Consider the following 22,726-nt stretch of genomic DNA (forward strand, 5'->3'; position numbering starts at 1 on the left):
TGCAATTTTTATGGAATTCTACAGTAGAAAAAAATTTTTGCATCCCCTCCCCCCTTGGTCTCCCCATAACCCGCACACCCCTGCATCCCTCCACTTAACATTCCCTCTCGTAACCAGAGTTCATATAAGGCGCCCCGCTGACTTTAGATTTACCTTTGCCAACACCTTAGCTGTAATACATAACAAAGCTAGTTGTTGTTTCCACTTCGTGTTTGTGCAGTTGCTTCTCGGCTGATTTTACATCCGGCACAAAACTTAGATATGTTTTTACACGACATGGTTCGAAGATATACGAAGAAGCTGATATCAAGATTGAGGAAAATTACTCTCTAAAAAATGTATTCAAATCGACTTTCCGGCACTTCTTGGTATGTACTGACTAAGTTTGCGCGTCTGGATTGCGTTATTTCACTTGTAATCCGCTTGACTTCCGTTTCCGGCCCCAGGAGTATTGGTACACCCGTGCATCCCCAAAGGGAATAGATCAGCGCTACCCGACCTTAATTATATTTAGTAGCCCTGAAAAAAGAATCCACGGTTGATATACAAGAAAGAGGAGATGAAAACTGTCTGTTACATGTTATTTTATATTTGCGTGACTTTCATTTAGCTTGATACGTTCGCGTGTTCGATATCGATGCCAATGTTCTCATTCGACACATTCGCAAGTTTCACGCATAGTTCAATCTGAAGGGAACGTTTCTCCGGAAGAAAATTTTTTACAATTCATAGAAATTTCCTTGGTGTTTAACATAAATCGAGTTTTCTTCCATAAATCGCACCATCCGCCACGTTGTTTAGAGAATTTTGCCGACTAAGGCCGTCAATTTCACGAAGATGATCGTGACACTCGGTCCCAGTCTCAAAGCGAAGAAAGGCTTAATTGTTTATTCCTTCAAGTGACTTCCGTAGGATTTTGGCACAACCTTCCTCATTGAAGCATCAGCAAAGGTCTGATAGGATGGTGTCTTTCCGTGATTATGAAATTTACTTACTCTTTCTTCTGCTGGTAAAGTTTCACGGGTCAGGTAAGTGTGAAATTTATTCTCCCACACAAAGGATTTTACGGTGTCTTCTTTTACCGGGTGCCATTTTAAGCTTAGACATCGAAAACGCCAACCCTTTCTTTCTGAACGTTATTTTCGTCAAAATGATTTCCGAACTCCAAGATGGCTTTCAACAATCTTTTGTATTTCAAAATTAAGATATGATTTGGAATTTCAATCACGTGATAGATGAAGTCTGAGTAACTATGATGCGATAGAAATCACAAGCAAATGATTTTATGCTTCAAGTGTAACAATACCATACGTTCAGAATTTAACACCAACTCTGAAACTGAGAACTGCACTATTTTCATGGTTAGTATGAGCCCTCTTCTTAGCCATGAGAAAAGTTACTGCTTTGTCAGGTGGCTTTCCATTACAAGCATGATGGTCAGAAAAGAGTTGCCATCTGTACTTAAACTCTCTTCCTTGCCATCCATCACCATTATTGGGAAGAGCTGTTACCAATTTTTGCTCGCATTGTTGGTGCAAATAATGACATCAGCAAGGATAATTGCTGCTAGCTAAGTTGAGTGTTACTTTTCCTCCAAGCAGCAATCATGTAAAGAAACTACGTAATGCACTTGGATGGATAAATGAGAATTGTTTGCTCACATGTACATGTATGATTTGTCTACTTGACCAATTTTTTAGCTTTATGCACATACAATTGTGGTACCCCACACCGGTCCTTGTGGAAGACTTATTTTTGTTGTGCATTTAAAAACAGTTAACGTTTTAAGCAGGGCCAAAATTTTTGAAATGACCACATGTGTGAAGATATGTTGGCTTATCATATAGTTTACATACTGAGATTTACTCCAAGCTAAATTAACAAAACAAAAATTTATTATAAACTGCAAAAATTCTGATAGGTAGGATGGTTTTTCTCACAATTGAGAAATGAGCATCTGACCAATTAGAGGTAGACCAGTGAAAACAATCATTTGGGTTTTTTAGCCTTTGTGTTGTGGGGGCTTGCCAAATGGAATGAAAGTGAATGTCAGCAAGGTTTGCTGGTTGCTGACAACTGTAAAATTATGACTTCAAGGTTGAAAACAAGAAGTCAGCTGGGCTTCATGAAAATTGGTGAAAATCATTCTGATTTTGCCTCATGCAAACTGATCACAATCTTTGTCTAAATCTATGCTTTGATCAATTGCTAACATTTGCAATCCGGGGAACTAAAGTGGAATCTCTTCCCAATGGGTACAAAAGACTTAAATTTTATAGATTCTGACTCAGATAAGAAAGCATTACAATCCACCTTTTTGATTTGATTTGTGCTTGTGTGAATGAGCAAAAATTTGTTTCAAACTGGTACTATTATTTCCATGGTATTGACACACTTTTCATTCAACTAATTTACTCCTGTCCTGCAAGTATAATTCAGCTTCTTATACAATACCTTATTGATGGTAGAAATGAGGTCAAAGATATTCAAAGCTAAAGGAGGTGCAGTACAAGTTTTGACCATTGTTGACATCCTTTCTATGACCGAGGCTATAGATGATAGAAAATTGTGTTTGATGTCTTATTTCTTATTTCTATTTCTATAACATTGGAATTTTTATGCCAGCTTAATATGCCAAAGTTTTCAGAAATTATGCACATGAAATGATTGATCATTGCATTTTTGTTTGTGCTGTCATTGTTTTTTTTTCCCTGTGTTATGTGATGGCTTCAATGATAACTATACTATTAGTATAATTTCTCACTCAGGTTATTATAGAGATGCCCATGCTCTGATTGGTCAGGTATTGCATCATATCTTGTTATAATCACAGTGTGCAGGGTGATTATAACAAGAGTGCTAAATTTCAAAATGGCTGCTTTGCATGCATTCTGTCAAGTGTTGCAAGGGAGTGTTGAATTCAGTGGGAGAAAACTAAATTGCAAAGAGCATAAAAGATGCTAAAAGATTAGCAGAACACTTTTCAAAACAAAGGGATAAAGTTTTTGATATTAAAAAATTTAAACCTCTTAAAACTGCCTGCTCATCTTGATACAGGTAATCAACATAATTGTAACAAAATGTGTGCAATGTTTTCTTTATTTACAGAATTTATAACAGAATTTGAAAGCACCTGGGGGATTGTATTAAAACAATTTTTTGCTGAAGGCAAAGGGGAGATCATTGAATAATATTCACTTCACTTCATCTTCCACAAATATTTGTTAATTTTTATTCATTACTGTGTCTTTTTACCTTGGTTATTCACTACAGAACAGGGCAAGATTAGGGAAAGAAGTGATGTGTTTGATCTTTTATTTCTTTTCCAATTTTTAGGCACAATTTTTTCAGCACTAAACTTTAAAGCCCACAAGAATTTTGTTCTGGTCATCAAGAACACTTGAATGGTTTCTTTTCTGTTTTTTTCTTCTTTCATACATATCTTATGTGATGGGTTGAGGATGCTCAGATAAGACCAAACAAATTTTCAAACACTCAAAGCCAGAAGACTAGAAAATGGGGGAATAATAAATCCCTCAATCGATAGTTTAACATATACTGTAATATGTGAGGACATTTCCACTTTCCCTTTTCCACCTCCACAAGTTTTTCTTCGACTAATTTCTTCAAGTGTACTGTTTCTAAATTTTGGAAATTTTACCACTATACATTAATTTCGGAAAGCGGAACTTGTCAAAAATTATTTTCAAAAGGCACAAAGAGTAACATATTACTGTTATTGAACCTTATTTCTTAGCAAATGAAAGTATACTTTGGGCTGATTGATACAATCAGTGAATACCAATGTAGTGCATATTTATACTTATTGTTGTTACTGCTTACACTAAAAGTGCCTCTGTGGTGGACTCTATTTAAGCCCTTCTTCCTAAATATTATCTTTACACATGTAACTAAAGGGCTGAAAATATTATGTTTACGGTTGTCGATTTTAGGGGGTGTGGATGTGCGTTTCACCCAGGAACCTTCTAGTCCAAGCTACTTTAACAATGGTAGTGATGCCAAGCTAGTGTGGGACTACACTGATCCACATAATGACATTCAGGACATTCTCTATGAAGTTCAGGTAAATGCTGCATTTGTCAAAATGATGGTTAAGAACAGTCTTGGTGTCCAAGAACATCCTAGTATTCCTCCATCTTACAAAGGAAGAGTTAAAATTGAAGGAAGAGCTACCCTGGTTATCAAGAACATCAACCCTAGAGACAATGCCAAATTTAACTGTGAGCTCATTGGAAGCTTTCTCGAAACAGTTAAAAGTACAGTTCAGCTTATTGTGGCAGGTAGGTATTACAGAAATAGTTATCAATCAAACATAAATCAAATGAATTCAACTCATGTCTTTCATATTTCTTTGATCTGGAGAAAGTAAACAATAGCATAAATTTGGGAACAGTAGACAGTGCCACTTTTACTTGGCATGAGATACTGCACTCCTAAAAGGAGAAAATAAATTCTACCCTTTTTGCTTTGCTGTTTCTCACGAGTAAGAAATCAAAGAGTTATTGCTTTATTCTTCTGGCAACAACTACTGGGTTACTCTGTTATGTGTAGATAACTGTAATATTAATATAAGTACTGATATTTTCTCTTAGCAAAGCTGTCAATTAAAAATGATCAGTCGAAACTATAACAATACAATTGGTTGTATGATTTTGCTAAGTCAGTGACAGAAGGAAAATATTGCATGACCAATCACAAGCAGCAGGTGAAATAAATTTGGTGTGAAAAAAACCATATTGCTTTTCAAGCCTTTTAAAGAGACTTGCCAAAGGGGATGAAAGTCAGCATTGCATCATTTGCTGCTTTCTGGGGATTAATATGATGATCATCAAGGTTTGCAGATGTAAATTTCATTAACAGATTGGTGACTTCTTCAAGTAATCTCTGACACTTAGGAGCAAGTCAAGACAAAAAAAATTTAAAAGTTATTAAAACAATAAACCAACAAAGTCTATAATCTAAGCTCTTTATGCTCTTTGAAAGACACTGAACGTGCAAACAGAAAATAATTCACTGATGACCAATGTGGCCAGGTAAGAATGTTGTCCTGAGCAGATGATGTTTTCATGGAGGTCAGTTCAACAGCTTTGATTTTATTGCTGACTTTGGTTGCCTCACTGAGAAACTGGCTGAATTCCACAAAAAGCAACATGAGACTAAAATTATTCAATTTCAATTTACAGTATGAAACGTTTCGTGAGCTTATGTAACCTAAACTTTTCAGAAAATTTTCATGTATCAAACAGAAGCCTAATGTTCTTTGCACAGACTTTATAATCTTCTCTCTGAGTGTTTTACCTGTCATTTTCGAATACAGTATCTAAGAGTACATTTAGTACATTTAAACGAGTGTGATATTGAATATGTAACTTCTTTGTCATTTGACTGTGATTCAAAGTTGAAAACGTTTGTGGCATCTCAATACTCATATACAATTTACCTCATTGTTTGCTTGAATGATTTTATTCACTTGTTGTGAAGAATCCAAACTCACTGTTTACTTTGTTCACTTGCTTGTTTTTGATCCTTTATGACTCATGACTAAAAATTTTTGAGCTCACCAGCCATTACAACACCTTCTTTCTTTTCTTTATTTTAATGGTACATTTGCTAATTAAGTTCTGTTGGCTTATTTTAACTGTAATACAATACCTGTCACACAGCTTACCTTTTCGAATTGTATTACAATAGAAAGATACCAGGTTATTATGGCTTAAAAGGGCAAACGAATCATCATTTGCATTTGGTTTTTGTAGCCTAAAGCCAATTATGTCTCATATTTCACTTGTACAATACAATACAATACAATATACAATATTTATTTTGCCATATACGACATTTACAGATGGAAAAAAAAAATGAAGAAAATTGATGACAGAGAATAAATGGCGAGAAAACCTGAAAGAAACCACGAGGCTTATAACAAGTCAGGCTTTCTCACTTAAAATAACTAATCTTATATTAGAATTACAATATGGACTTATGGTAATTAACTTTGACCGCGCACACGTACACACACACACATGCACACACATATTAAATAAGTTAGTTAAGAATTACTGCCTTACAGAAGTTAATACCTAGAGAGAAGAAATTCCTTAAGCTTTCTTTTAAAAGAAGCGGAAGAGGGAGAACTAGTTATGTCAGAATTTAGCGAATTATAAAAGTTTGGACCTTGAAAGTAAATTGAAAACTTCCTGGTGTTCGTTCTGCACAGTGGCAAGCGGAAGGACTGAGCATTCCTAGTATTATAATTGTGGATTTGACTATTCAGTAAAAAAAAGTTATTGAATTTGGAAGGGAGTGTAGAGTTCACGAATGAAAACATAAAAGTACCTAATTGAAACGAATGGATATCATGAAATTTTCAGAGTTTAAGTTCCTTAAAAGTAGGGCCAGTATGGGTAATGTATGTAGAATTGCTTACTGTTCTTAACGCACGTTTCTGTAAGGTTACAATTCTTTGAAGGTTTGACTTGTAGAAATAATTGAGGGCCAAACATCTTGTTTTCTTTTACTAAGAGTGGACCTTCTTTTAACTTTAAGTTATAGGAAAGCAGCATTCAGCACGCCACTGGTGTGTTCTTTTTATTGGGAAGAATCCATAGTTTCTCTTTCATCAAAATTTCAGTTCTCTGGGTTTAGGATGTGTCCTGTTGATCCTTTGTCAGACCAAGTTCTGAGTGGGGTGTGGCTTGGTTGGCTCTGTTCCTATTTGTTTGTGCAGCAGCATAAATTTTTTTCACTTGAATAGAAGTAGCTTAGAAGCCAGGGTCCTTAGCCCAAAGAGTAAATTCCTGAATCAGCCCTTAATTTTCTAGGCTGGGGCTCTGCTTTATAATTTAGCTCGCGAGTAAGTTATCGAGTAGTTAGAGCCCACAGGTTAACTTGTACTGAAAGAGGTTTGAGCCTCCTTCTACTATTTGGCTGTTGGGGACCAATTGCTTGATGTTTTTGTCTATTTTATCGACGTTGGGTAAATTTTGAGATTAGGTCCAAGTAGGATTTGTTACGCTATGTGAGGAATGACATAATCTCTTTTACCTTTCAGAGGCACTACTTATAAACATCTCTTTAAGAGGAAAATATTACATTGAAGGATCCCTTGTCACCATGGCCTGTGAAGCTTCTGGGAAACCATTGCCGGATGTGGCATGGATTAGAAATGGAGTACTGGAAAGTTCAGGGAAGAAAGTTACGTTTTTAAAGCTCGAAAATATAAACAGAACAGATGCAGGAAAATATACATGTCAAGCCAATAACTCAGTGGAAGTCACTTCTATTGATACATCAATTGTAGTTCAGTGTAAGTATATTTTAACCTTAATTTTCTATTTCTGGATTTACTTTATTTACAGTGCGATTAATGTTATTGGGGTGACAGTAACCTAGAACTTATAAATCTGTTCAAAAATGAAAGGAAACAGAATTCCACATCAAATCATTTTTGGCTTTCCATGCATTGGTCCCAATTATCGGTTGGGACAATTGAATTTACGTGAAATCATTGCTCATGGTATGTTACTTAGAAGGATGCGACATTTTTTTTGCTATTTCATTGCTTCAGTTGGACTGTGTTTAACTCCGAAAATGGCTTAAAACTATCTCCGAACCATTGTGATAATCCAAAATTCACTCCGTTTGACTAGCGCACAAGGCTTTGCCACCTTATACTAAATACTCGACTGTCAAATGACACAAAAGTGACAGACTGTACCATGGAGTGATTACAAGCTTCACTTTTTTTCTCATTTAAAGACAGGGAAGGAATGACAAATCCTGCACTTGGGTAATTGATTTCTATGACTTTCTGGTTTTGGAGGTTGTGTAACCTGCAAGCATTATGCCGCCCCCTATGAAAGATATGTATTTCCTAACTTCGTCTAGTTTCCCCCAGGTTTTTCGTTGAAACAAGCAGTTTACATACTATTGTCCGTGCAAATTAAAAATACTTATAATCAGAATTGCAATTTTATTTAGCCTGTTTCAGACTCCCAGGAAGTATAAAGAGCCACGATAGTGTGAACACAACCTGACCAAATCTCTCTGGTTTTTCGCTTTAGTTTTTTCGCTCTGCTGCTGCTTAAGCTTTTTGCAAGAGTAAACTTGAGGAAGCTTGGATTGTTAATGAAAATTGAATTGTTTTTTTTGCATATTTGGTAGTGGCGTCGAGCCAAAAATCCCTAATGAAGCATCTAGCCTTTGAGGCCCTCGACTTAAGGTTTCTCTAAAATTGAGGCTCTGTTCCTCAGGAATCTCTTAGATAAATATATCATCCTGGTACCAATTGAGGAAAATAAGGAATGTCTTCAAACTGATTCAAACTGGGTTTCCGCGAGGAAAATAAGGAATGTCTTCAAACTGTTTCAAACTGGGTTTCCGCTTTTTTGCGAGATGAGATCCTCTCACGTGCAGCTTCTAGGACCCTGTTGCATTCGCCTTTTGACTCAAAATGAAGGATTTTCATCAAAAATTTTTCAAGAGCGACAACGTTTTATGTCCGTTAAGACAAAAAGCTGGGCTTCACAAATTGCTCATTTTTAGTAACAGAGGTTTTAAATAGTTATCCTGATAACAAAATAGTTGATGTTATTTTTCTTGCTGCAGTAATGCCGTTGTTTTTCAGTTTGCAATGTGTAAGTTAAAGTATTTTCCTTATAGTCAGCATTCTAACCATGGGTAGATGAGTTGCTACAATTTTCCATCACAAAAGCGTTATATTTTCTGCCCAAAGCACTCCATGGACTGATACAAGACAAACCCTTGTTGCCTTATCATGAACCATCTAGACTTTTAAAAGAGGTTATGATTTATAACCAGGCGAAATGTATAAGCGATGAATTAAACTGAAATTGAGATTTTGATTTGATTTAAATTTTTAGACAAACCTGAAGGTGTGAGGCTCACAACCAATGCTGCACAAAATACCGTCACTGAAGGAGACGCTGTTACATTCAAGTGCATAGTTATGGCTGCTGTGCCACAAGTATCATTTTACAAGTTCTATTTCAATGGCAGCCTCCTAAGCGAGAACAGCAACAGTGAGTATACTCTCAATAACGTCAATCGATCTCAGCACTATGGCGAGTACGTATGTATCCCATATAATGACGTTGGAGATGGAGAAAAAGCCACTGTGAGACTTAACATAAAGGGTGGGTAGAAACATCTTTGAGCATTTTTAAGTACTTTGGAATTATAATCCAAAACAGGAAAAATGTTTTATACCAGTTTACATTGCGTCAATAAAACTTCCCACACAGTGAATCATTACAATCCCGAACAAGGAGAAATAGAGACCCTGGTGATGAGGTTGACCTTTTGTGCCTGGCGAACGACACATGTGCTAGTTAGCAGTATTCTCAAGCCGATGAAGACTTTTGTTGATGTTCCTGATGTTTTCAACAGATTTTCGAGGATAGGGAATGTTTTCTTCATATGTAGTGTATGATGTCAGTATCAGTTGAACTGATATGGTATCGAAATGAATTAAAATATTGGTTTGCGAAAATGAGTCACACTTAAAAACCACAATGAACAACGTCCAGTTAAGATATCACCAGTCAATTATATGCTGCCTTTAATCCTAATAAGCCAGGGAAACTGCAAGTGGTGTTTGACTGCACAGCCCGATACAAAGAGACATCGCTGAATGACCAACCACTAAGCGGTCCAGACTTGACTAACAGCCTGCTTGGTGTCCTCTTAAGATTTCGTCAGGAACCAGTATCTCTCTCCTCAGACATTGAAGCAATTTCCATCTAGTAATGGCTGATTCAAACGATGTTGATACCTTAAGGTTCCTTTGGTGGCCTGATGATGATTTATCTAAGGAGCCTGTTGAGCACACCTTTTGGTAGCACGTCTTCACCAAGTTAGGACAATTTCGGTCCAAAAGGAGGACGGCTCCAGACAATGCAGGATACTTTGACAATAAAGTGATGAACACAGTATTGAAGAACTTTTATGTGGATGACTGTTTGAAATCAGTGCAATTAAATGAATTCGCCAGTAAATTGAGAGAAGATTAATGTGTCCTATTGTCAAGAGGTGGATTTCGATTGACTAAGTGGCTGTGTAAAAGGAGGGAAGTCCTCAAAACCATTTCAACCTCAGACAAAGCTTCATCAATTTTGGATTTGGATTTACATTCCGGTGTACCTCATATTGAAATAACCCTTGGTGTTCAGTGTACGATGGCTATGTGATGTACCGATACTTTTAAGTGTTACCTTACCAATATGTTTGAAAGGAACCAACTTTGGCTGGATACAAAATGCAGAGCTTCACCGCTTTGCAGATGCCTCTCAGATTGCTTATGGGACTGTTTCATATGCAAGACTCGTCAATGAAAATGGCTTTACCCTCTGCAGTTTCCTCGCTGGGAAATCTCGCTTAGCTCACGTTAAACAGATGACTATACACAGATTAGAATTGTCACCGCTGTTTTATCTGTCAGATTGAATCAGACGTTACAAGAAGAATTTCAGTTAAAATTTGACAAGACAGTGTTTTGGTCAAACTCCATGGCTGTCCTCCAATATATCAAGAGCAAAGAGACAAACGATTCTACATGTTTGTGGCTATTTGCCTGGTAGTGATACATGATGGCTCCCTTCCCAGTAGAAATTTGTGTCAACAAGCATGAACCCAGCTGACGATGCCAGCCGAGAACTGAGAGTAAAGGTGTCGTTAAAGAGAGAAGTGTGGTTCAGAGGCCCTAAGTTTTTTTGGGAAAGTGAGACATCGTAGCCCACCCATCCAGTCTCTTCATTCAGCATTTCTGAGTAAAACCCAGCGGTCAGATGCTAAGCTCGAACAAACCATGTTACTCTCATGGAAGATAAACGACCACTAGACCTAATGGTTCTGCAATATTCGTTATGGTTCAAGTTTAAGAAGGGAGTTGCTTCGCGTCTCAGATTTAACAATTCCATGAGAGCAAGAGGTGCTTACAAGAGGACCCTGTTGATCGAATTCCTTGTGGTAGGCTGTCGATAGACGAATTACAACATGCAGAGGCTCAAATCGTCACATACGTGCAAGCCCTCCCAAACTTGAGCCCAGGAGAATCAGAGAAGGGTAAATTGAAGATTATCAGCCTATTTGATTCAGTGTGCAGATTGAGACCGTTTCTGGATGGAGCGGGAATATTGCAGTTGGTGGTCGGCTTCAAAATTCTTCATCGGATTACCAATCGAAACATCAATTGCTGTTACCTTCAAAGCACCAGGTTACCAAGCTGCTCATTATGGATGTTCATGAGTCTGTTAGTCATCTAGGCCAAGAATATGTCCTGAACAGTTTGAGACAAAAGTACTTGATCTTCAAGAGACTGGCAGCTCTTTGAAGAATACTCAGTAACTCTTTGATATGCCAAAAGCAAAATGCTGCAAAGGACCAATCGCTCTGACGAAGAGCTAACGCTCGAAACGTCAGCTTTTTTACCCTTTACGGTGGCCAATTTACGTTTTCAGCTCAGTTGTTAACACTAAATTACCTGCTAATTGATTTTAGATTTACCTGGCGACAGGCTTATTCCAGATAAACCTTCGTTTTCTAACGTTGACATAGATTTCTTTGGCCCACTGTACGTGAAGCAAGGTAGAAGTGCAGTTAAAAGTTATGGTGTTTTTTCTCTTGCTTAACTATCGGAGCAATCCACGTTGAAGTGACTGAGTCTCTCGAAAAAGATTCGTTTATTTGCGCTCTTTGCAGATTCATCAGCAGAAGAGGGACGCCATAGATGATAAGAGGGAACAATGGTATACACTTAAGTAGCGGAGAGAGAGGAATCCGTGAAGCCCTAAACAACTGGAATCAGTAGAGGATAGAAGTTTTCCTACACCAAAAGAACATCAAGTGGAAGTTTAATTTCCTGGGGTATCACAAATGGTAGGAGTCTGGGAACGCATCATTCGTTCAGTGAGAAATATCTCAAGAGTCCTTCTTAAGCAACAATTGGTTCTGGAGAGGCATGCACTGCCAACGTTGATGGCAGGAGTTGAGGGAATTCTCAAAAGTGGCTTGCAGTCCTATTGCTTCAGAATCTTTGACTGCTAACCATTTGTTACTTACTTCGAAATATGCCACTAGGAGTCTTTGTTAAGAACGATTTGTACTGCCAACGTCGCTGGAAGTAGGGTCAATACCTAGCTGACGTATTTTGGAGGAGATAGTTGTCGGAATATCTACCAAATTTGCGAGAACGGCAGAAGTGGATCAGACCACGTCATAGTTTTGCTTTTGGTGACCTGGTTTTTATTCCTCATGAAAGAGCTCACCACCGTCAGTTTCCTTCGGGCCGCGTTCTCGGAGTTATTTCACAAAGGGATGGATTTATCCGATCTGTCAAGGTTGCGCCAAAGTCCTCTACATTCACAAGGCCAATCTCACAGCTTTTTTGACTTGAACAAGAGATCTTTCTCGCGACGAACGACTCGATTTAATCTACCTGACTATCGTGTTGTTTATTGAAAGTGAAAAAAAGCCTTTGAATTTGTGCACCAGATGTGCGTGAACTTTGAACACTAGCAGACTAACTTAAGGGACTCTTACGTTATTTATAATTTGAATTCTAGTCGCCCAATACTTGAAGTAAACTTAAGGGGTTGGAATGTTGCAAGGAGAATTTGCATTTCTGTCCAATGTCAAGTAACTGCGAAAAGATTTTATATTGTGTTTCTTTCAATGGAACTACTATTGTGATGTTCTGTTTCAATTCAATTAAGCCCGCACTTTTGTATGAGGTTGTGTAAGAATTACGTAGTGCTGGTAGCACGTTATTTCTCGCCAGTATAAGCTTTGCTTTCGTTACATACTTCTCATTACTTGTTGATTTCAATTAATTCAGTCGTTTCGTTAGTTTTAGTTAGCGCCGTGTTACTTTTGTTTGAGAGTTTTATTACCAGACCTGGTTACGCCACAAATTGAAAAGTCATTTCTATTTCTTGTAGCTCTGTCGTTGGTCTTGTTGTTATATTTGTATTTAGATATTTGTGTTAATTATTTATTTTAAGTCGAATCACTTGTACACAACTACACATCTACACGACTACATATCTTTACATCTATATATTCGTCTATTGGGCAAACAGATTAGCTGTGCATTCATTTTGTGGCAAACCTAGCGCTACAAAACCTTTCCCATTTTACTTGGAAGTGCACTTTTTTCGATATTACAAGAAACCGTTAGGCTCTATCTTAAAATTAAGTAAAATTGATTATTAATATATATAATATTAACATATTAACACTTGACACTTTGTCACTTGACCTTTTATTTCAAACTTGGCCCCGTCCATTGATATCTATGTTGCACTGAGTTTAATACTGAAAGGCCAGTTTTGTTCTAAGATTTTATGGACCTCTTTGTAGTTCTCTCACATTTTGGGTGCTCTTTAGTGATAGTGTTGACAATGATAATAATTGTAATGATGATAATAGTTATAGTAATATCAATGATAATAATGTTGGCCACAATGATATGAATAATAATAACAGCTTTAGGAAGTATGGTCTATCATACCCAGAACCTTCGTGAAAAAATTATTTAAGTTAACGTATTATTATTATCATGTGGTTTGAGCTTGGTATAATGATTACGTAAAATTTAAAATTGCTTGTCGATCATTTTAAGTCGTATTTTGTTTTTTTCCAGTTCAAACAGTTTCAAGTACAGTTGCCACTTCATCCCAAACAACTCCCGCAGGTAAATGTTTTTTTATAGACGTTCTTTTGACCACCGTGTAAAACTATGTCATCATAATAGCACGGAATGAGTTCGAGTAAAAAACAAAGAGTGAATTAAGTCACTAAAAGTCTGAAACTTAGCGAAGGACTGTAGACTCACAAACAGTCGTAACGCAGACTGCTAAATCTATATCAAAATTGAAAAAATTTGTTTGCAAAGTTGTTACTATTCCGTAATTACTTTCTTCTAATACAAACTTATATGATTATGTGAATCTCGTCAGGTGTCATGCAGCGACTCAAAAGATCTTTATGAGTAAAAGGCTGTACCTTCCATAATGGAAGGAGTAAGAATAAGCATAATTATAGATGTATAAAAGTATTCTTTTTATTTCCCTAAAGACTCCTTCCAGTTGTGGTTTAATGAATATTTTGAAGCATATGCTGGTCATCTTCAAACACAAATTACTTAATTCATGTGGCGATGCAAAACCTTTTTTCAAGTGGGGTGGGGGAAGGGAAAGGAACCATAGTACTCGTTCAAAAAATATAATTCAATCACTCTTTGGGCGTACTTACATTTGTTACAAGTTTCTGTATCAAATATTAAAACATTGTGAACAAGGCTAATCGTAACATGTTCATGCTACTGCGTGCATTAAAACATAAGTTTACTCTCGAGCTTAGTAGCATACTCTGTCAGAAAGATCTCTGCTGGGATTTTTGGACAATGTTCAAGTAGAATTATTGTTAGATGGAACCACTTCTCAGCAATTTTTGTGAATCAAGGCTCTTCATAATTTTTGTAAATGTAAAAGGACACGGCTTTTCTTTAGCTTCAGAAAGCACAGAAGTTTACCTGACAGCGACAATACAGGGGAACTGCAGCAGACGTTCAGACGTTGCCGCGAAATTTCCAGAAATGGTTAGATAATCTACTTGATCCGTATACCGGAGTGTATAGAATACTGCCATAAGATTTATCATTAAAAGGGAATCTTAATCAATCTGCTCTTAGACGAAATCTCAATATTTCTGTAAAAAGAAAACGACATTTTGAACGATCTTCAATTTACGAAACAAGTATTCGAATTTACATTTCTTCTCTAAATGTCCTTATAGGCTTGTCAAATTGCCTTTAAGTTTGGCTGCTCATCCGCCAACACCGTGAACACCAGGTAAGGTGCAGTTTGTCTCAACACTGAAAAAACAAACGCTAACGCAAATCTGTGTTCTGGGGTGGGGAGGAGCTTTCTCTCAGTTGGCGTATTTTAGTTTTAAAACTGGTGTTTTTCCTCTAAAAAAATCTTATCTAATGCAAAATAATCTACATTTGAAGTACATGTTACTTAATGTACAGCAATAGATTGACACAGAATGACATGAATTCATTTTATTTACCTCGGTTTATTACATCACAAATACTCTTTTGGTTAAATTTCAATGTATTTTAACACTTAAAAGTCACCAAACTACAAATAGAATGCCGAATAGAGAACCGTGCCCTAAAGAGCACGATGCATAAATTATGACTGATTATGCAATTGAAGCCGTGTGGTTACTCAGTTTTTGTCACGCAAGGTACGCCTTCGTCGAATTGCTCTCACTGCAAACGCTGTCCTTTCGGTAACATACTTTGTTTGGTGCTGGATTCTTTCTAATCTTTAGGCTGCTCATTTTATAAAACGTCAAAACAGACCACAAGGGTATCCCCAAGAGTAACGTTGCGTAAATTGAGTACTGCGGGTCTCCTAATTCATAACCTGTTTAACTATTACTCAAGTAACGTTATTTAAATTAGGGTAGCGACAATTTTTTTTCACAAAACAAAGACAGCAACAAGGTCTTATAATGAAAATGTTATTTATTGTAACAAATGGCTTTGTACTGTAATCGTAATAAGCTTTCATGGGAGAGATAAAACAAATATTGGGAAGAGGTACTGTAGTTCTATTCTCCAAAGTTGACAAATGTTTGAATAGGTAGAGAATGTAAAAGTGGATGAAGAAACTACTTGCAAACCTAAATGAACTCTTCCCACGATTTCGTTTTGTTTAATACCGACTGTATAATCAGTCATAACTTATGCGTCTTACTCTTTTCGGCGCGGTGTTCGATTCGGCATTTTACATCCTTACCCCTCTTACCTAGGTGTGGCAGTGTTGTTCTCGACTTCATGATGAGGTTCAATCGAAGTGTAGTTGTCAGCAATGTTTTGACTGTCCTGTTGGTTGCTGCAAGGCAAGACAAATTCGGAGGTTTTAAAGTCGATCCAGAATCAATTAAACAAGTTTTTATGCCCACAGACGGCTCGGAAAGCACAACAAAAGGTAAATTTTACAAAGCAATATTATTGATAAATGTTTACGCGTATTCGTCCGAATATGGACTTTTTCTAATTGTATTCAGTATCTGTTTAATTAAAAAACTCAGTTCTGCGAGTCATATATTTCCAAGTTTTGTTTTTGTCGCTGTTTTTGTTTTATTCAATTAAAAAAAAATCTTACTTTTTAAAATTATTATAGAGAAAGTAGCACCTTAGTACCCAGCCAATTAGAGTTGACGGTTTTCGTTCATGAGCGTAAGCTACGTATTGAGAGCAGTGTACTGACCACGATCACTGTAAATGTGGTTTGATTGTTACCTGATCAAGCTTTGTATAATGATTCGTTTTAGGTCCCGAGGAATGTACCTGCCCATTTAACAACGTCTCGTTAGCCATAAATGGGGTTCTTGCCTTCATAATCGTTCTTCTAATTATTTACATAATCTGGCTACATAAGAAAGGTAGGTAAAAAATTCATAATCTATGATAGAGGGTTTGGCTGCAAGATTCATTATTAGAAAAAGAAAATCTTGACCCACATCCACATCATTTTTTTTTTCCTTTCGTTCTTTTTCAGGCGCTGTTGGGAAACAGAGGTAAGAATTTGCTGCCACTTGGATTGCGTCGATGTAATGAACCATATATAGGAATCGTGTTATAACAAACTTCCACTTAAAACTGTTGAGATTCTCAGCTCGCCATAAATATTTGTATGCTTTCTCAATTGTAGGACTTATGAAGATGAAAGAGGTGTTTCCTATGTAAGTTACAACTAAGACATTGAGGTCATGTTAATGTTGCCAGTAATTATGTAATCCCACTTTACCTCTACTCCTTAGAAGAAAATTAACGCTTACAACAGATAGGAAGGAAAAAAGGTGTAGTTATACAAAAAAAGGCATAATGCATTAATGACAGGTACAATAGAATATGGGAAGAAGTTTGACTCGATAGGGGCTTTGTCCTGGGATCATGTCCTTTACCAAGCTGCTCCATGGATTTTCCTGCGATCATCCCTGGTTCAACTGCGTGACTTCACTTCATAGATCGCTAACTGGTCTGCACCCGGTTGATATTTGTTTTGTAAATAATTTTTTTTCCGCGCAGTTTTGGCTGTCTGTTTATCTTGATGCCTTGTTTTCAAAACGTTAGTCCAGGATCCGAATACAGAAAGAGTTTTTTTTCGTGTGTGTATTTTTAAAAAAATTGCACTACCAATCGACAATCTTCGTGTTGCAGTTTGTAGCTTCAGCGAGTATGCTGTGAACCTCGATCACCCCATTGGACATGATAGTTTCAATGGCAGCGAACAGAGTGTTAGTAAAAACAAAAATAAGTAATAATAAGGACAAGATATTACAAACTACAATAATCTCTTGTTATGTAAGAATATAAACGTTTGTCTGATGAAAACGGGTAAACTGATTTTTGTAAACATGTGGGACTTTTTATTGGGATTTATAGCAGATTTTTACATGAATACCTTAACGGTATGTTGGTTTAATAGAATGAAACGGGATTAGAAGATACCGAGCCAAGTCTGCCCGATTCAGCAAAACTCGCTCAGCCTCCTGCGGAATACATGGATCTTATAGAAGTCAAGAAAGATAATAGAAAAGCACAAAGTAGTGCTTCAGCTGCTGATTACGTGCCTCTTCATCCGTTAACACGCTCCTGGGAAGTTCCGAGACATCACGTGACCATAGAAAAAATCATTGGTAAAGGTGCTTTTGGTCAGGTTGCCAAGGGAACAGCAGTAGCACTTCGAGGGAGTCCTGAAACGACCACAGTAGCTATTAAAATGCTTAAAAGTGAGCTCTTGTACTGTAAATAGAATGATAGTCTCGACCCACAGTCATTCAGGAAATGTTACCGCGTTACAGTAATTTTTTTAGCTATTTGCCATTTCATAACTTGTGTTGTTATTTTGGCATTTCGCATATTATACCTGTTGACCAAATTTTACTCCTTGTTTTTAACGTTCCAGCAAACGCTGCTGCATCGGACAAGAGAGATTTGATGAAAGAACTTGACACAATGAAGCAGCTGAAACCACATCCTTACGTCATTAAACTTCTGGGATGTGTCACAGAATCTGGTATGTTTTGGTTATGGGGTCTAATTTTGTTGTACACATTTTGCATCTGATTTACTTTGTAACGCTTTCTCGTCATTGAAAATTTGCTTCAAGGGAAGAGTTACTGCTTCACAATTGCACACAACAAACAACCATCGCATAAGGTAATTTTATCTTTTTTTAGTCAGCATAGACGCTCTTGGATTTGCTGATAGATCAAGATCGAATATTTGCCACTGTACAAACCATTCTGTTGTTTAAGCAGAATCGCTTTTTCTAAGGGAATATCTGGTTTGTACTTTATCATGAGACCGTTACAGTTTTTCAGCTTTTCCTCGTAAAACTACATCTTGTTTTCGTGCGATTTCTTCAGAAGTATTGACAATGAGTGGGCCATTCATTTATTTTATTTATTGCAAAATTTTTTAGAGAGAGAAATATGTAAATGAAACTGTTTAATTTCTTCAGAACAGCTACTGGTTTTGATTGAATATGTGCCTTTTGGGGATCTACTCGGTTACCTGAGAAAGAGCCGTGGATTAAAAGACACTTACTTCAAAGACCCGGATATCAAACCACAAACAAATCTGACGTCACAGCAGCTAATGAAGTTTGCTTGGCAAATTGCTGATGGAATGAGTTATTTGTCCTCAAAATCTGTAAGTTAATTGAAAGAACCCGAAAGAAAAGCAATTTTAAAACGTTCTTGTAAGGTGTATCGGCATGTGAAGCTATGTCTTGCATAGCATATTATGTCTTCACAAGATCACGCCCGGGATATGCAAACGTATTCTTACCGTCTTGTTGAGGCCACTTCTTTTGGGCCGGAAACCCTACGAATTTTGACGTCATCACCTAAGTTTCATTCCAGTGTGCGAATGGCAATATTTGTGCATCGCTGCAAGGGCACCACATTGAAATAAAATATCAGAGTTTTTCTCGTGTAGGCAAAGGCAGAGACGTGAATGAATAGGATCTTTTATTCAGTCTAAACTAAGTGTACAATAAATATCCATTTTAGTAACAAGAAGGGAAAGGGAATAAAACTTGAAATTAAAAAATTCGTCTTTGGCTGCTTAACTGCTACATTACAGAATCCTATTTCAAATAAAATATTAAGATAAGCTTTCTATAAAATAAATGCGTATTGTAGAAATAAAGTAGTTTGCTTCTCTGTGGAATATGGAGCAGTAATTATAGTAATTTTAATTTTCTTATCTCTGGAAGAAAGAGAAATACACACACCATATTATGTAGCTGGATATTTCTATTTTCCTATCTGAACGGTTTCATTTCAGTTCTTTTTCTTCTGGAATCGCTAATTTTTGCTCTCGGGTCAATGCTTTCTTAGATAATTCACCGAGACCTTGCAGCCCGTAATGTGTTAGTTGGACAAAAGGAAACGTGTAAGGTGACAGATTTTGGAATGGCCAGAGATGTGCAGCAGGAAAATATTTATGAACGAAAGACCAAGGTAATCAAGAAAGAGAGGTGGTGGGGCGGTACTTCATATCGTTCAGTTGTGTGATTTTTCACAATCATTGTTGATAAAGCTGACATACTCCCGATTTCGATGAAAAATCCTTGGATGGGACCATAATGAAAATAGCCATTCGTATACGAGTATAATTTTTAATATCACTGTCTTTGACCAATCGCTTCCTATTATTTTTTAACTGTTTCGCAAAGTGATATTTGAAATCTTTAGGGCCGTCTTCCCGTGAAGTGGACAGCTTATGAGGCCTTGTTGTATGGTAAATATACCACCAAAAGTGACGTGTAAGTATACCTGATTGTTACCCGTAGCAATTTTCCAACAAGTTTTATCAATAGAACAAGAGAGATGGTAAGTTTTGAGCTCGATAAAGAAATAGTGTTTTGCATATTCTCATAATTGTTTGACAATGAAAAAAAGTCTTGAGTCGCCATGAGGAATGGAACCTCAGACCTTCGGATTCCGCGAAAGTCCGCGATCCGATGCTCTACCACTAAGCCACAGAGACTCTTCAGTGAGTGAAGTTTATTACGAAGTTCATATGACACACGTCCTGCATACTGCTAGGATCAGCAATGTCGATAGAGTCATGTTTGTGAATAGAAATAAGAGAGAGAATCGGAGCGCGGAATCCGAAGGTTTGAGGTTCGATTCCTCATGGGGACTCGGAATTTTTTCTTCGTCCCACGCTCGTGATAAGACGAAAAACGTCTTTCTCTAGGTTTTTATCAATTTTAACCAGGACATGAATTCTATGCTTTGTCAAAGAATACATATATTTTAGTTTTCGTATAAAAATTTTACTGTCTTCATTCACCTAATTTATATTTGTTTGATTTGTCTTTCTGCAGGTGGAGTTATGGAGTTTTGCTGTACGAGATTTTCACCATAGGTAACATCGAATGGAAGTTTATGAGGCCTTGTAGATGTTTTTTGCTATATACCATGTTATATTAAACAATATAACGTGTTCAGTTAGACAAACGTAAATGAGCCTTAAACTACGTCAAGTGACACAGGTGGTGTTTCAGTGAAGGCCGTTTTCGTCACATTTATATTTCGATGGTCTTATGGTTCTTCCAGGCGGTTCACCTTACCCACGAATGGATGGAAGAAAAATTGCAAACTTACTTCAGGATGGATACAGGATGCCTAAACCACAACACATCGATGAGGAATTGTAAGTGCTTTTTGAATTCTTCCTCTCTCACCCTACAAGGAAATGTTCTTTAAATATCTAACAGATCATTTGAACAATACCAGGTATCAGATTATGATGAAATGCTGGAAGAATGACCCTGATGCAAGACCAACCTTCACTGAATTGAAAAATCAGCTTAAGGACATGGAAACCCAACACAAGGTGAGAATTTTGATTAACATGAAAGTTTTTTTTCACGTGAGACCGACTTGCTTAGGCTCAGCTAAATAGTCTTAAACTTAACAGTAGCCTAGATAACGTAATTTTTACGAAGTTAGGATTACATCTTCTTGTTATGTCACTGAAGCTAGCACTCCACGAAAAACGGGGAAGAAGCGAACTAGAATGTTCCAATGACAATTGATACATTATGGTTATTTAAAAGATCATAGGGTGATTGCAAAACCGTATTGAGACGCACAAAGAGTAGCAAACGACGACGCCATAAAATACTTTCTTGGATTTGTTTTGGTGTGAAAAGCTGACCACTTTTGAGGATAAACGCTTATAACGTAAGAGGAACACTTTTTTAATGATGCTGATTATTAAATTATTCTTTTCTGCAGAAGCTGATCAACATGACAATGTACGACAAGCAGTTGTATGCAAACGTCGAGGATTTAATAGTGTAGTTAGATAGATTTCCGCGGTATATGACTGGCTAACAGTTTGAACACTTCGCCACAACAAGTTTCAGGGCTGAATCATCTTTTCCTCACACGCTTACTTGGTAGGAATTATACTTGGCGCATTACTTGTGCAATCGTCGAAGCTTTGGGATATGAATTCACTGAAAATTTTATCTAAAGTTTTTGAAGATTTTTGCCAAGAGGGAAAATGACTTTTTTCTAACATTTCTGTGGGAAACGAAATGTTAAACTTTGCGAAATGCAAGGTATTGTAGGACTAAAGAAACTAAATTTTAAGATTTGAAGTTTTTGGTAAAGCAAAAATGGTCTTTGTAAGGAAAAATGAGTAAATTTGTTAAGAGGAACATATGACTTTTTTACCGAATCCGTCACTCTGAACGATATCACGAGTCCAGCTCTGATACAAAGATTTTGTCACTGGTGAGCTAAGTTGTTGTCTGTAGTGAGATTAAGTAAGTTTACTCAGGATAATTCTGTACTACTCTTAGGAGTCGTTCCTTGGTAAGAATATTGCACGTTGTTTGATAAGGTAGTTGAATTGGTAGGGGTATCATGAGTGTTATTTCTGTCGTTTAACTGCTGTGTGCACCGGTTAACTTTTGATATACTCTTGCAAAATATCCCATCATAACGAGAACTCTAAAGAGGGTCTTTAGCCTCCTCTCTTGCACTTCGATAGGGGTGTCACTTAACTTCAGAGACTTACGCGGGTAGTCTCGAGTCAGGACTGACTGACCAGGATTAATCAAAAGTCGCGTAGTTTGATGTAACTGTCCTTTTGTCAATAGACGTTTTGATCTAAAACATTTGCTATAATTATAGCGTATAGGAATAAAATGAAACTCTGTACCATGTGTAAGACTCGAGTACTCCTCGATCTCTTTGAGAATCTTATCGGTGTTTATCACCTTGCACGTAAATAACATTATCTCCTAGGATTTGTCGTCACAATTAGGAGCATAATTCGCAAAAGTGTGATGATATTTTAACGCTCACTCATCAAAATGCACAGGTTTTCCCCCTGGAGATATTTATTAAATCATTAGTGTTCTTTCGAGTACCCAAGAGAGGATCAAACAAAAATAATGAGAACGAGTGCTGACCATACAAATTTGGAACAGTCAACAAAAGTTAGTCCATTGGGAATTACGGGTAGTTATCGTCACGTCAGAGGAAATAAACGGATTGGCGACGGGACTTACAATGTAGATACTGGAACTCCCTGATATTCCCGGCGTCCAGAGTATTGTCTTGGCTGAGATAA

General features: G+C 37.0%; 1 protein-coding gene across 1 annotated transcript; it reads left to right on the top strand.

Moving 5' to 3' along the window:
• Positions 1 to 871: 871 nt before the first annotated feature.
• Positions 872 to 22,316, top strand: LOC149043750 (uncharacterized). The gene is made up of 20 exons (XM_089210688.1): positions 872 to 1,028; positions 3,954 to 4,301; positions 7,073 to 7,327; positions 8,904 to 9,176; positions 13,682 to 13,732; positions 14,550 to 14,638; positions 14,836 to 14,891; positions 15,865 to 16,043; positions 16,390 to 16,500; positions 16,617 to 16,635; positions 16,770 to 16,800; positions 17,547 to 17,850; positions 18,027 to 18,137; positions 18,585 to 18,775; positions 19,468 to 19,590; positions 19,825 to 19,895; positions 20,463 to 20,503; positions 20,695 to 20,791; positions 20,875 to 20,974; positions 21,379 to 22,316. Exons 1-20 carry the CDS (start codon positions 962 to 964, stop codon positions 21,442 to 21,444), a joined length of 2,583 nt encoding a protein of 860 aa, XP_089066814.1. The 5' UTR covers positions 872 to 961; the 3' UTR covers positions 21,445 to 22,316.
• The last annotated feature ends 410 nt before the right edge of the window (positions 22,317 to 22,726 follow it).

The sequence above is a fragment of the Pocillopora damicornis genome, chromosome 6 (genome assembly GCF_964200805.1).
Source record: "Pocillopora damicornis chromosome 6, jaPocDami1.2, whole genome shotgun sequence".
Classification (NCBI taxonomy): Eukaryota; Metazoa; Cnidaria; class Anthozoa; order Scleractinia; family Pocilloporidae; genus Pocillopora; species Pocillopora damicornis.

Coding starts and splice junctions, on each gene's coding strand:
- LOC149043750 (XM_089210688.1), top strand. CDS start 962: ATGGTGTCTTTCCGTGATTATGAAATTTACTTACTCTTTCTTCTGCTG. Junction 19,591..19,824: donor TTTATGAACGAAAGACCAAG/GTAATCAAGAAA, acceptor TGAAATCTTTAG/GGCCGTCTTCCCGTGAAGTG. Junction 20,792..20,874: donor CAACACATCGATGAGGAATT/GTAAGTGCTTTT, acceptor GAACAATACCAG/GTATCAGATTATGATGAAAT.